General features: G+C 29.4%; 1 protein-coding gene across 3 annotated transcripts in view; it reads left to right on the top strand.

The window, feature by feature from the left end:
* The window catches only part of LOC136042325 (probable methyltransferase-like protein 24), a 123,090-nt gene extending 111,013 nt beyond the window's left edge, over positions 1 to 12,077 (top strand). For 2 of the 3 annotated variants that reach the window (XM_065727279.1, XM_065727277.1), the window contains one exon: positions 5,218 to 5,484. In XM_065727279.1, the coding sequence (XP_065583351.1) occupies positions 5,218 to 5,453 (236 nt within the window). In that variant the 3' untranslated portion in view covers positions 5,454 to 5,484. Of the gene's footprint in view, positions 1 to 5,217; positions 5,485 to 7,371 lie in introns of those variants that run through there. The other variant, XM_065727278.1, reaches the window with a different exon arrangement.
* Positions 12,078 to 12,453: the final 376 nt, after the last annotated feature.

Below are 12,453 nucleotides of genomic sequence, written 5' to 3'. Positions count from 1 at the left end.
TTGGTCGATACGATGACCCCTGGGAAAAAAAAACAAAAAAAAAACAACAAAAAAACAAACAAATAAACACGCATCCGTGATTTGTCTTCTGGCAAAAAATACAAAATTCCACATTTTTGTAGATAGGAGCTTGAAACTTCTACAGTAAGGTTCTCTGATACGCTGAATCTGATGGTGTCATTTTCGTTAAGATCCTACGACTTTTATGGGGTGTTTTCCCCTATTTTCCTAAATAAGGTAAATTTTCTCAGGGTCTTAACTTTTGATGGGTTAGACTAAACTTGATGAAACTTATATATTTAAAATCAGCATTAAAATGCGATTCTTTTGATGTAGCTATCGATATCAAAATTACATTTTTTAGAGTTTTGGTTACTATTGAGCCGGGTCGCTCTTTCGTTACCACGAACTGTTTGAAAACAATTAAAAGCTTTAGCGTAAAGAGCGAGGGATTATGGAGAGGACAATCCATTTCATATACGGAGTAATTTCTGTTCGTTTTAAGTTTTAATGTCGCTCCTTACTTTCAGTTAAAAAAACTATTTTTTTTTATTTAATATATTAACAGGATAAGTTTGTTTTGGTGTTACTTGGTTGTTCTACATTTGCTTGTTTTTTTTTTATAGGCATGTATTTTGGGGGTGATACCTAACACGGGGACACCATAGGTATTTTATGGTAGGCACACCACTTGACTGGGAGGAGAATTTAAAGTACCGAAACCCTATAGGCAGGTGTGTATTCTCCTGATGAGCCCTTGTGTTGGGTTGTTGCCTCTGAATTATTTGTCTTTACTGTTTTTATTGTTTGGTAAATGACGACTTATACTTTTTGACAAAATGACTGCCTGTCCATGGATTATTCTTTATGGTTGATTGTGTATGGCTATGCTGTTTGACCTATTTGATTGTATGGATGATTAAGGTTAAGGCCTCATTCAAGTGCTGGTCTATATTAATCACTAATATAGGAAAACAGTCTTCCTTTTCTCCTTCTTTTTTTTTTAATGTGTTTCTGCTGTTGCATTGGTGATTTCTCTTTTCGTTATATATATATATATATATATATATATATATATATATATATATATATATATATATATATATATATATATATATATATATATATATATATATATATATATATATATATATGTATATATATATATATATATATATATATATATATATATATATATATATATATATATATATATATATATATATATATATATATATATATATATATATATATATATAAAAATACATATACATATAAATATATATACATATATATATATATATATATATATATATATATATATATATATATATAAATATATATATAATATATATATATATATATATATATATATATATATATATATATATTATATATATATATATATATATATATATATATATATATATATATATATATATATATATATATATATATATATATATATATATATATATATATATATATATAATATATATATATATATATATATATATATATATATATATATATATATATATATATATATATATATATATATATATATATATATATATATATATATATATATATATATATATATATATATATATATATATATATATATATATATATATATATATATATATATATATATATATATATATATATATATATATATATATATATATATATATATATATATATATATATATATATATATATATATATATATATATATATAGCACCTTTTTTGGTTCTCCCTTAATAGAAACTGAAAGTTTCAATTTCTTAATTTAAGCCATTTATAAGATGTAGCTGTCAATACATTTTAGTAACCTCTGCATCAAAATTGTGTGTTTCAATTTAGTTCAATATCCTCTCTAATATTCCCTGAAAACTTAAATATAATACTTTTCGTTTAAATAGTACTAGCAGTAGTTATCGCAGCACTAGTTGCTGCAGTAGCAGCTGTAGTAGTATTTGTAGTATTTGTAGTAGCAGTAATAGTAGTAGTTATAAAAGTATGTTGATCTTCCATTATCATAATTTAAAACCCTCTGTCTTTCCTGATTTTTCCCCTTTTGATACAGTTAGTATATTTTGTAAACATCCTTTGAAAGCTCCACTTGAATGCAATTGGTGTTTTTAAACACCAAGGGTCAAACATGCCCTCTTTCCCAGCAAAAAATTCCATATGTAAGCTATTTTGGTATAGGTCCGGTGGAATTGGATGTTTGGGCCCTGGTTGAATTGGATACTGAAGCCCAGTTGGAACTAACTATTAGGTCACCGATGAAATTACTTGCTAGAGGCCCCGATGGAATTGGATGCTAGTGCCTCTGTGTCTAGAAGATTCCCTACTTGGGGCCCCTGTAACGTTTTTTCCTAGTCTTTGTAGGCTTTTCAACAGCAAAAAAAAATAGAAGTATCGTCTACTTTTGCATATAGATAAAGCGGACCCTGAAGGTATTTCGCTATGTCCTTCGGTTTTTGAACAATAATAAATCCAAAAAAGACTCCTTATTTTTTCACCCTCAACCTGCATCTTGTAACAAATATCTGTATCTTAAAGAAAACACTCCCTACTATGAAAAAATACATCCATCTTGAAGAAGTCTTAAAAAAGCACCCGGACGAGGATTCGAAAGGGGTAGTGTTGGCTTAAGCCCATTTTGGCCCGACTACTCACGAAGTAACATGAAGAAGAAAAAATCTCCTTGAGTGAATTTTATTAGTGATTAATACATCTTAAATAAATTTATTATCAGAAATGAATGAGCTTCTAAAGGTTTTGGAAACTCAGGTTGCTAGAATACGTTTGAAAATAAATGTAAAGAAAATAAAAGTCGCTAACACTATGAATAAGTAAAGATGAAAACTTGACGTTGGATAAGATACATCAAGCAGACAGCTCCACTTACCTTGGCGATATTATTAGTAAGGACCGTTAGGGCACAAAATATACTAAAAACTTAATAACCGAGCCTCGGGCTTTATTTTTTACTGTTGAAATAACTTTTAAGAAAAGCAAGATAAGTCTACGAACAAAGATTAGATTATTTGAAGCTTCTTTGGTGAAATGGTACATTTTTCTATAGAATTAATGCTCCAAATAATTTAGGTATACAAGACTCTGACCGTATTTCAAATGAATAAATGATTGGTATTCAACTATTACTCAATTCCAATTTCCAGAGGGCTAAGAGAAAATTTGAGATGATTACAGCACGTTTTGTGGATAAAAGATCAAGGATTGCGGAAGATTTTTTTTTGCCAATTTTATAGGGCTAAGCAGAAAGTAAGTTGTCTGTGGTTAAGGTAGGAGGATTTCGTCAAGAAAGATTTAAGGAAAATGAGAACTTCCTTGGAAGGTGTGGAGGGGATGGCTTTAAATAGACTAGGATGTAGGAAGAGCGTGTAAAGCCTCGTGTTCCTCAGAAAGCTTGGTTCTGCAGAAAGTTGTCAGTAGTAATAGTAGAAGTAGTTTTAACTATTTTAGAGTTGTTACTTTCAAATTCCTACAACAAAAACCTTTCATACTTCAACAATGCAATTATTTATCGTATTTTCATTATTTACAGATGTTCAATTTAATTTTCTTTTTGAAACTGTAGTCCTTATATTTCAATAAATTCAATTTTGTGAAAATTTCAAAATTCAGTATTTAAGAATTTCGATGTCATAATTTTTCAAATTTAAGTAATTAGATTTTCATATTGAAGTATTCTTAAATGTTTAGTTTCTGTGTTGTAAAGCCAAAACATAAGAACCTCATATTTTCATAAATTGTTTCCAAAAATTTGTCTTTGTTTCATTTTAATTAGATTTTTATCTTTAGTAGGATTTTAAATTTCAGATTTTTGCAAATAAACCTTCACGTTTAAACAAATTTAAGTTATGATTCTTCGAACCGCTTAGATTGATTTTAACCTTAAAATATTTTACATTTCAAGTTCCGGTATTATTTTTTTCTAACAATTTTACCTCCTATACTTTTGAATGCAATATTCTTAAATTCAAGTATCCCGATTAACCTTACCTTAGACCTTAGATCCCTGAAACTCGTCTCTGAGTCGTCTCTGAAACTTGCAGCTGCGATGATGACTCCAGCTGTTTTTCGGCGTAAAGGTGCCGCAGGTTGTTGTTGTAGGTAAGACGGAGTGAATTTTCGGGTCTTCCTCTGTGTTGGGTGCCTTCAGATAACCAGAAAAAAGTATGCTTGGGAATTCTGGAAGCGTCCAAGTGCTGCACATGTCCAAGGCAGCTCCATCTGCGCCTTCGTATGTTCTCGATGAGGAACGGTTGACCTGTGATTTTTCAAATTTGTTCTTTCGTTACTTTCTGAGTCCGATGGATACTGAGAAGTCTACGTAGAAACATGTTTTCAAACGACTGATTTTTCCTCTCTTGTTCTTGATTGAGATGCAATGTTTCAGATGCATGGAGAAGGACGGGCAGAATATTGCTGTTGAACAGGCTGAGCTTACGCTGGAGATAGAAAGTACCCGATCTCATAACTTTTTTGAGTCTGTTGAAGGTGCTGCTAGCTTGTCCGATTCGGGCGATGACTTCTTTGGCTTTGGATCCCGTGTTCTTGATGGTGCTGCCAAAATGTTTGAAGTGGAACACTTGTTCCACGTTGTTATCGCCACGTTTGATGTCCACAGGTGAACGGCTAGTTGCCTTGCCTTTAGATCCCGACAAACTCAAATTTAATTCATTTTATGGGTTATGTGTTCCTTCTCCTTGATAAAAAAGGAAAAAAATACCAGGCTCCATAAGATAGTCAATATCTGGTATTCTGAATTGCAACAAGACCTAAAAAATAAGAGACATACCCACTTAGTGGTGGATGTTTCTTTTTAAAATCATAACAGCAGGAGATAAGACAATTCCTACTGCATCATTCGATTACTCGTGCTGAGTTTACCCACAAGACACTTATAACTCAATTTCGAAAAAATGGCATATGCTACTGTTTTAATTATCACAGCCGATTTAATCTCTTCCAAATTATTAAGAAGAAATAAAAAAAAGCAAAATCGTTGGCCCAATAGCTTTTTTAGTGAACTAGCACCTCTACCTGAATATGGGTCTCAAGAAAAAGATACATCAACTAAAAACAAAAGTCGTGTAAATATTTTCATTGTATATGCTGTTATATTATAAATAATTTTACTCTTTTTGTTTAAAATTTTATTTGACATTTTTCAGGTGTTTTAGAAAAGATAAAGCAAATAGCTATTGAGACTCACAATTTTTCGATGGAGGAAAAAGATCGTAAGCGTTACATTGAAAAGTTTCGCCGAATCTTGAAACTCGAAAAATTTGGATTCATCCGCTTCTCTTCCCAGCCAGGAATGAACACTAATCTTGTGAATGAAATGGCAAAAATGTCTGATTTCTTTTGCTATGAAATTGCCTGGTATAATCCAAAGTTTTATAAATAATGATTTTTCATTAAACTTTTTTTAACATTTATTTTTGATTTGTCTGCTTACATCAATATCAAAACGATTTTTATTTCAATCAATGTTGATGCACAGGGTATGCATTAGCAAGAAAAATTTTTTCACTAATTATGATTTACCAAAAACAATATATATACCTTTTAAGCTTCTAAGCTGCATACGTATTTCAGTGTTTTGTTGAAAAAATTATAGATTTTAAAGCGTGTTGTGTTTAATTATCAAAGAATATCTATAAGTTGCTAAAAATAAATTCTCCAAAGTAATAAAATTCTACTACTACTACTAGTACTAATAACTCACTGCAGCACCGAGCCGCCTGAGGCCAACACAGCTACGCACGCTCCTCTTCCAACCTAATCTATTCAAGGCCTCCCTCCTTACACCCTCTCAGGAAGTTCCAATTTCCTTTAAATTTTTGTTTATGACATCCTCTCAACCCAGAAAAGGACGACCTGCTTTCTGTGTATTCCCAGGCGGTTGGCAAAAAGGACAATCTTCGGCAATCGGTCATCCTTCATTTGCAGAACGTGGCCTAGCCATTTCAGCCTTTCTTTCATTATAGCCCTAGAAAGCGGGATTGAACCACATTTGTCGCACAACCTACTGTTTGAATTGCGGTCAGTCAGCCGGATAACAAGAACAATCCGTAGGCACTTTCTCTGGAAAACAAATATTAAAATTTTCATCTGCTTTTCAGAGCATCCATGCTTCAGAGCCATATTCAACCACTGTCATCACTGTAGCTTCTAATATTATAATCTTGGCTTGCAGACTGATCTTTCTATTCGTTGGAAAAAAATCATGAAAGAACACGTAATGTTTAATATATACTATAATTAAGTCTTGAAAATATCACCAGGTTTAAGTTTTTGCAATTTTAAAAATAGATAGATTATAATATATTTTATTTTCAGTGAAGCACCAATAATTCAATGACAATTTAACATACTTAAATGTATTTATCCTTTTCAATTTATTTCTTTATCTAAGCAAGTGAAAATGTTTCACTTAATTGTTCATTCTAGTGTTCCTTTATTCATTTTCATTATGGAGCGGTAGTTTTAAATTTAATGCAATCTTTCAGTATAATTAACTTTAAATTTGGCTTCTTTGATTCAATTTAATCTTAGATTAAAAATAATTTTTTTGAAGTTTCAATTAAGCTTAGGACATGGTTTCTGCCGTTATTTGTTAGTTATTTGGCCCTTTACTTTTCTTTTAGAAACTTGTTTTTTTATACTTTTCTTTGATTATTTTGTTTGTTTAATATTAAAATAGTTTCATTCTTGGTTGATATTTCCTATTTGTTGTTGATTTTTGTTGTTTATATGCAAGTATGAATTTTACTGTTTATTGCCAAACGATAAAATTTGAAACCTAATTTAAACGTCTGAAAAAATATGATTATTCAGCCTTAGTTTTAATCCCATTGAATTTTGTGAAATAATTTTTAACAAAAATCTTCTAATTAGATTTTCTGGTATTTATTTATACAGAATGTAAATTTAAAATATTTTTCTAAACTTGCATGTTTTTGCATTTTATATTAATAAACGCTCCTATAACTAGTCCTCCCAACACGAGTGACCATTAATCTGTCTTATACAAATATTTTTTTAAGAGATTCTTTATATGATCTGTTTCTAAGCCTCTGTATAAGAAAGGGGACAAGAGCGAGTAAGGAGTTATTATACAGGAGTTAGAATGTTTCTTGTAGGTAGAAAAATACTTAGTATTATTACACTTTTAAGACACTGAGATACTGCGGAAAAGTTTTTAAGAGAAAATAGTGCTATTTAAGGGATGGTAGAGGATTTTCTGACCAAATTTTCTCTCTTAGGTTAGTGATTTAGAAGCTCCCGATTAATCAAGTAATTTAAATTCTCGGCTTTTGTAGCTTATGAGCAAGCGTTGGATTCAGCTGATAGAATAGCCCGAGGAAAGGTGTTATCCTCGTATGGTATAAGAGACAAATCAATCAAAGTGATTAATCCAAAGCACTAGAACAAAACTACTACCATCAAGGTATTAAATGAATTTAGTAGTTTATTTCGTATTACGTCAGGACATAAGCATTGTGTACACGGAACAGTGCGGTCAAGGAAAAATCATGATAATTTAAGTAATTTTGAATGAAGTTTGAGCAAGATGACGGAAGGTCTAAGAATTTAGCGAGTTCAGGGAGACAAAATATATTTGGATATCAATGTTAAGAAGGTTAATTCACCAAGGATAGGAATAATTGAAGATGTGAAGATGACATTGGGTAACAAAAAGATGAATCAACTGAAGTGCTTAACATTTCTTGGTAGTATTATTAACAAGAACGGTAGGTGCCTTGAAAATGCTAAAAGTAGAACCAAAAAGGCCTAAGATGTTTTTCTACAGTTCGAAAAAGTTTGGAAAAACAGCAAAAAAGGTCAATATGCCATGTGTCTGCAAACATTAGAAGGAACAGTGATGATAGAGGTCAATTATTATTCTGATATATGGGTACTCCGAGTAACGGATGAAGATTTGCTAGATATTTTAAGAGGTATTACTTACAAATTGTCTGGAAAACCCAATCAAGTTACTGTTAATTTGTGATGGCTAGGCTCCGTTCTAGAGATGAAGGATGACAGCATGCCAAAGACCATGCTAGTCAATCAACCAACAAGGGCTTGACAAAAAAGAAGATAAGGGCTAGAAGAATGTCTTAAGCAACATTAAAGGGAATGGAAACTTCTTTAGAGGTTGTAAAGAATTAAAATTTACACGGATTGGAATGAAGGATGAGTCAACATAACTATGTTGGTCTCAGGTGGCTTGATGCTGCCATGAGTTGTTAGTAGTAGTATTAATAGTTCTTAATATAAGTATAGTTGGTTTAAAAAGAAAATATCAGTCTTCGTTTTCAACCATTACGTATATAATGGCATCAATTATTATTAAAAAAGACTAGCGTTTCTGTTATTCTGTTTCGTTTCTGTTATTCTAAAATAGAAAATTATTAGGATTTTTCAAAATACACTTCTCTGTTTAGGAGTTCACTTGCCAACAGAGTATCAGATGTCACTTGAGATTCTTTCCAACCGTACGCAAAAAACATGAAAATTAAATGAACTAACTTTTTACAATGTTATTATTCTTAGTTGTATAATCTGAAAAAAATAATTCACATTAAAACAGTTTTAAAATTTCGCATTATATCAGTTGTCTTAGAAGTTTAGTTTCATATTCTACCTAATAACCCCTTTAATTGCTCATGAATTTCTTTTTGATAATTTCAGAGTTTCTACTATGAATTTACTCATAACAGTTCTTCGTATTTAAAATTCCTACTTTTTTAGTTTTTGAACATGTTCAACTTCTATGTATAGGAATAAAACCGGTAAATTTCAAATATATATATTTTCTTTTGCAAGTTCAAATTTCATATCTTCTAGATATGAATCCTTCCCATTTCAAGAATTCACTTCCTTTTTTTCTTTACAGTTAATTATGATGTTTAATATTAGAATTTTAAGACTCTAATCCCTATAAGTGAATGAAGTCTGTTTTTAATTTTGGAGTATTTTTTAATTCATTTCTTACAATTGTAGTTGTTTTTTTTTGTATTTTTAACAAAAAAAAATTTTTTAACCATTCAAGCCCTTTTAGATTTTCAGTCTTCAAAGATGTAGAATTTCAGAACTCTGCAACCAAATACTTTATTTTCCACTGAAATAGATTTTTCAATGATTTTACAGTTCATAATTTTAATTATTCAATTGCAAAATCCCTCAATTTGCAGTAATTAAACTCTTAATGATATTTTCAGTAGTCTAGAATTTCAAATTTTACATTTGTTTTATATGGTCATTTTAATATGGTCAGTTTTTATAAGAAATTCTCGAAGCCTCGTTTCTTGAATTTAGACGACAAATCCTTCACGTTTAAAAGACTCGAAATATTTAATCGTTTAATTTTTCTAAGATGTTTAGTTTTGGTAATATGTTTAATTTCAGATTTTTGTGACTAATATCCTTAAGACTGAACATCATTGCTTTCTCATTTCTTACTTAAATTCAAGACATTCGATTTGGTTTTTGTACTTGCAATTCTCAGACTTTTTATTTTCATATCTCTTCAACTAATATATGATTATTCCACAGTTACAAATTTTATAAGTTTTCGAAAAATTTTCTTAGATTCGACAACAAAATTACTCCAGAACATTCAAATTTGACTGTGTTTCATATTTTCAGTATTGTATGATGTTCAAATTTAGACTTCTAAAAATAAAATCCTTACTTTTTACTCGATTTAATTTTCAGATCTTTACAAATAAAATTTGCACAGTTGAGTAAATTGAATTTGTAAGAATGTTAGAGTAAGATTTCAAAATTCAAGAACATAATATTTTACAATTCGTATGTCACTTCTCGTATTTATTTTAAATATTTTAATACTTCTTAAGTAAGTTTTCTGATATTGAAAGCTTAATGTTACAATAACTTTCATTTTTTTAACAGTTTTATAACTTTATTTTAAAATTTCGAAAAAAATATCTTTTACTTCAAACATTCAACTATCTAGCCTATTTTCATTATTTTGGGATGTCCATTTTTTTTTAGTTTTGCCACTCCAGTCCTTTCATTTTAATAAATTTAATTTTTTTTTAATTTTTTTACTTCAGATTTAAAGAATCCTGATGTTAGAATCCTTCGCATTGCTTTAGTTAAAATTCCATTTTTTGTGTTTTCTATGATGATTCATATAAGAGTTCTACAAAAAACTAAAAAACTTATATTGAATAATAAAAATTTTGTTAACAATTGAATAAGTTTATTTCAACTATTTTATTTTATTTTATTATTTTAAAATAGTTTCTACTACTTTGTTTAGATCAAATAGTATATTATGGTGCAAAGGGTAAAATAAATGTTCTGCTAAAGCTGATTCAAAACTTTTACATAGATTGTTTGCTCTCTAAAATTCAATTAAAAACAGAAAAATTTTATATAACGTGTAGGATTTATACTTTTGTCATTGAATAAAGAAGCAGTCGTCAAACTCTTGTTTGTAGTGATTTATGTTCGTTTTAATTTGATTTGCACATTCATTGAACTTATATTCATTTTAAAATATCTTGATTCATTGATTTTAGTACCTGTTTTATGTTTATTTGCTACAGTTGTCTGTTTGGTTTCTATTCATTTTGAGTTTTAATTATTCTTTAATAGTGATTTTTTCGTTTTAAGCTTGATTTCCCAATTCAATTTCAGTGTTACTCGTTATAAAACTTATTCATTCATTTATATAGTACCTGTTATATTTTGTTTGCTATGATTGCTTATGTAGTACGATTTGGGTTTCATTTATTTCTCAATAATAATTTCTATTTGTTGAATAGACACATCTTACATACACATCTTAAGATTAATTTTGCTTTTACTTTCCTTCAAAAACTTTTCAGATTGCTTTTTGTAAGCAATGTAATTGTTTATGTAACCCATTTCTTATAGGCTAATGTTCTCCTTATTTTCACAAGTACAGGTTGAAATTATTTTCTTTTGTATCTCAAATCAAAAATACTCTTAAATAGTAATATGATGGGATAGAGAATCAATCATGGGCTACACTCCAAGTTTAAAGTAAACAAAACTAAACAAATTATGGTTTATATTGTTATTTCCTTATAACCTGCCAGATTATCATAGGTTAGAGAACTAACACTTTACTTCAACAAAAACCCTTGATACTAGGCTGGAAGTGAGGGAATCCCTCACATATAAGCAGAATAATAATTTAATCTTTGTTCTGAAACCAGATGAAATTTATTTGTTGTGCATTCAGAAATTATTTGGTTGAGAATAAATTTAAATAATAAAACAAGAGAAAAACACACTGCCTACAACAAGTATCGTAGAAAATTTCCAAAAATTCCAGATCTAGGTACTTGCAAAATGGTAAGGAATTTAGTATTACTTTCTCTTAAACAAAACATAAGCTTAAACTGAAAACAGAAAGGTTCTACCAATAATTACAAGAAAAGAGTATCTCGTGGTGCTCTGACCCATTGGAGACTCAATTTGCCAAGCAAGAAATAAAACTATTTGTCCAATAAAATAAAATATTGATACTTGCCCCACAGTTTGAATCAAAAGCCAAAAAATGTCCCCTGTATGTTTCTTAGCCCTCTGCAATTCCTAAATGACTGAATTTATGTACTGTCTGGATTAATAAGAGTACCCTCCGCAAGTCACGAAGGATATCAAACAAAAATAAGCTACAAAAATGAGCTTAAGTTGACTTTCACAGGGAACAAAAGGCAAACTTAACTACTAATTAAGGACAAGGTTCAACAATGGGTTGAAGAAGAAATAATAATGCGTTCTTAAAAGCGCATTTATCTCATAATTATGGCAATAGCCAGAATTCTGTCAGTACTCTCTATCTTAAAAAAGTAATTTTAGAAACCCGTTTAGATTTACTTTAATAAAATACAAATAACACATTTTTAAAAGTGTATTTATGTGATTATTATAGCAATAGCCAAAAACACCATGATATTCTATACAATTTGTAGCGTCGCTGATATGGAACATATAAACTAAAAAAAACTTTTCAATTCTCTTTTATTTTGCTGATAAGTAGGGCAAAAACAGTAAATTTCAGCAAGTATCGATTTTATGTTGCTAATAAACTCATATGATATTGACTGAATGGCTGAGTTCTTTTTTTAGACCTAAGAATATGAAAAAACCAAAAACAGTGCCCTATTTGGTAAAGTGAATAATTACAAATGACATTTATACTATCTGTATAGTTGAAATATTTTTATTTGGAGACACAGCAGCTTAGCAATCAAGAATACTGATTTGCCAATACAGTTTTAAAGTTTCTTCTCGGAACTGCTGGTGCACAATTATCTGAAAAAATCTAATGAAAACAAAAGAAATGTTTTCCAGATAAATATTTGTGTCATCCTACAACTTCAAACACACTATGCTAA

The sequence above is a fragment of the Artemia franciscana genome, unplaced genomic scaffold (assembly GCF_032884065.1).
Source record: "Artemia franciscana unplaced genomic scaffold, ASM3288406v1 Scaffold_1102, whole genome shotgun sequence".
NCBI classification, from domain to species: domain Eukaryota; kingdom Metazoa; phylum Arthropoda; class Branchiopoda; order Anostraca; family Artemiidae; genus Artemia; species Artemia franciscana.
This window is presented reverse-complemented; position numbering and strand designations above follow the sequence as displayed.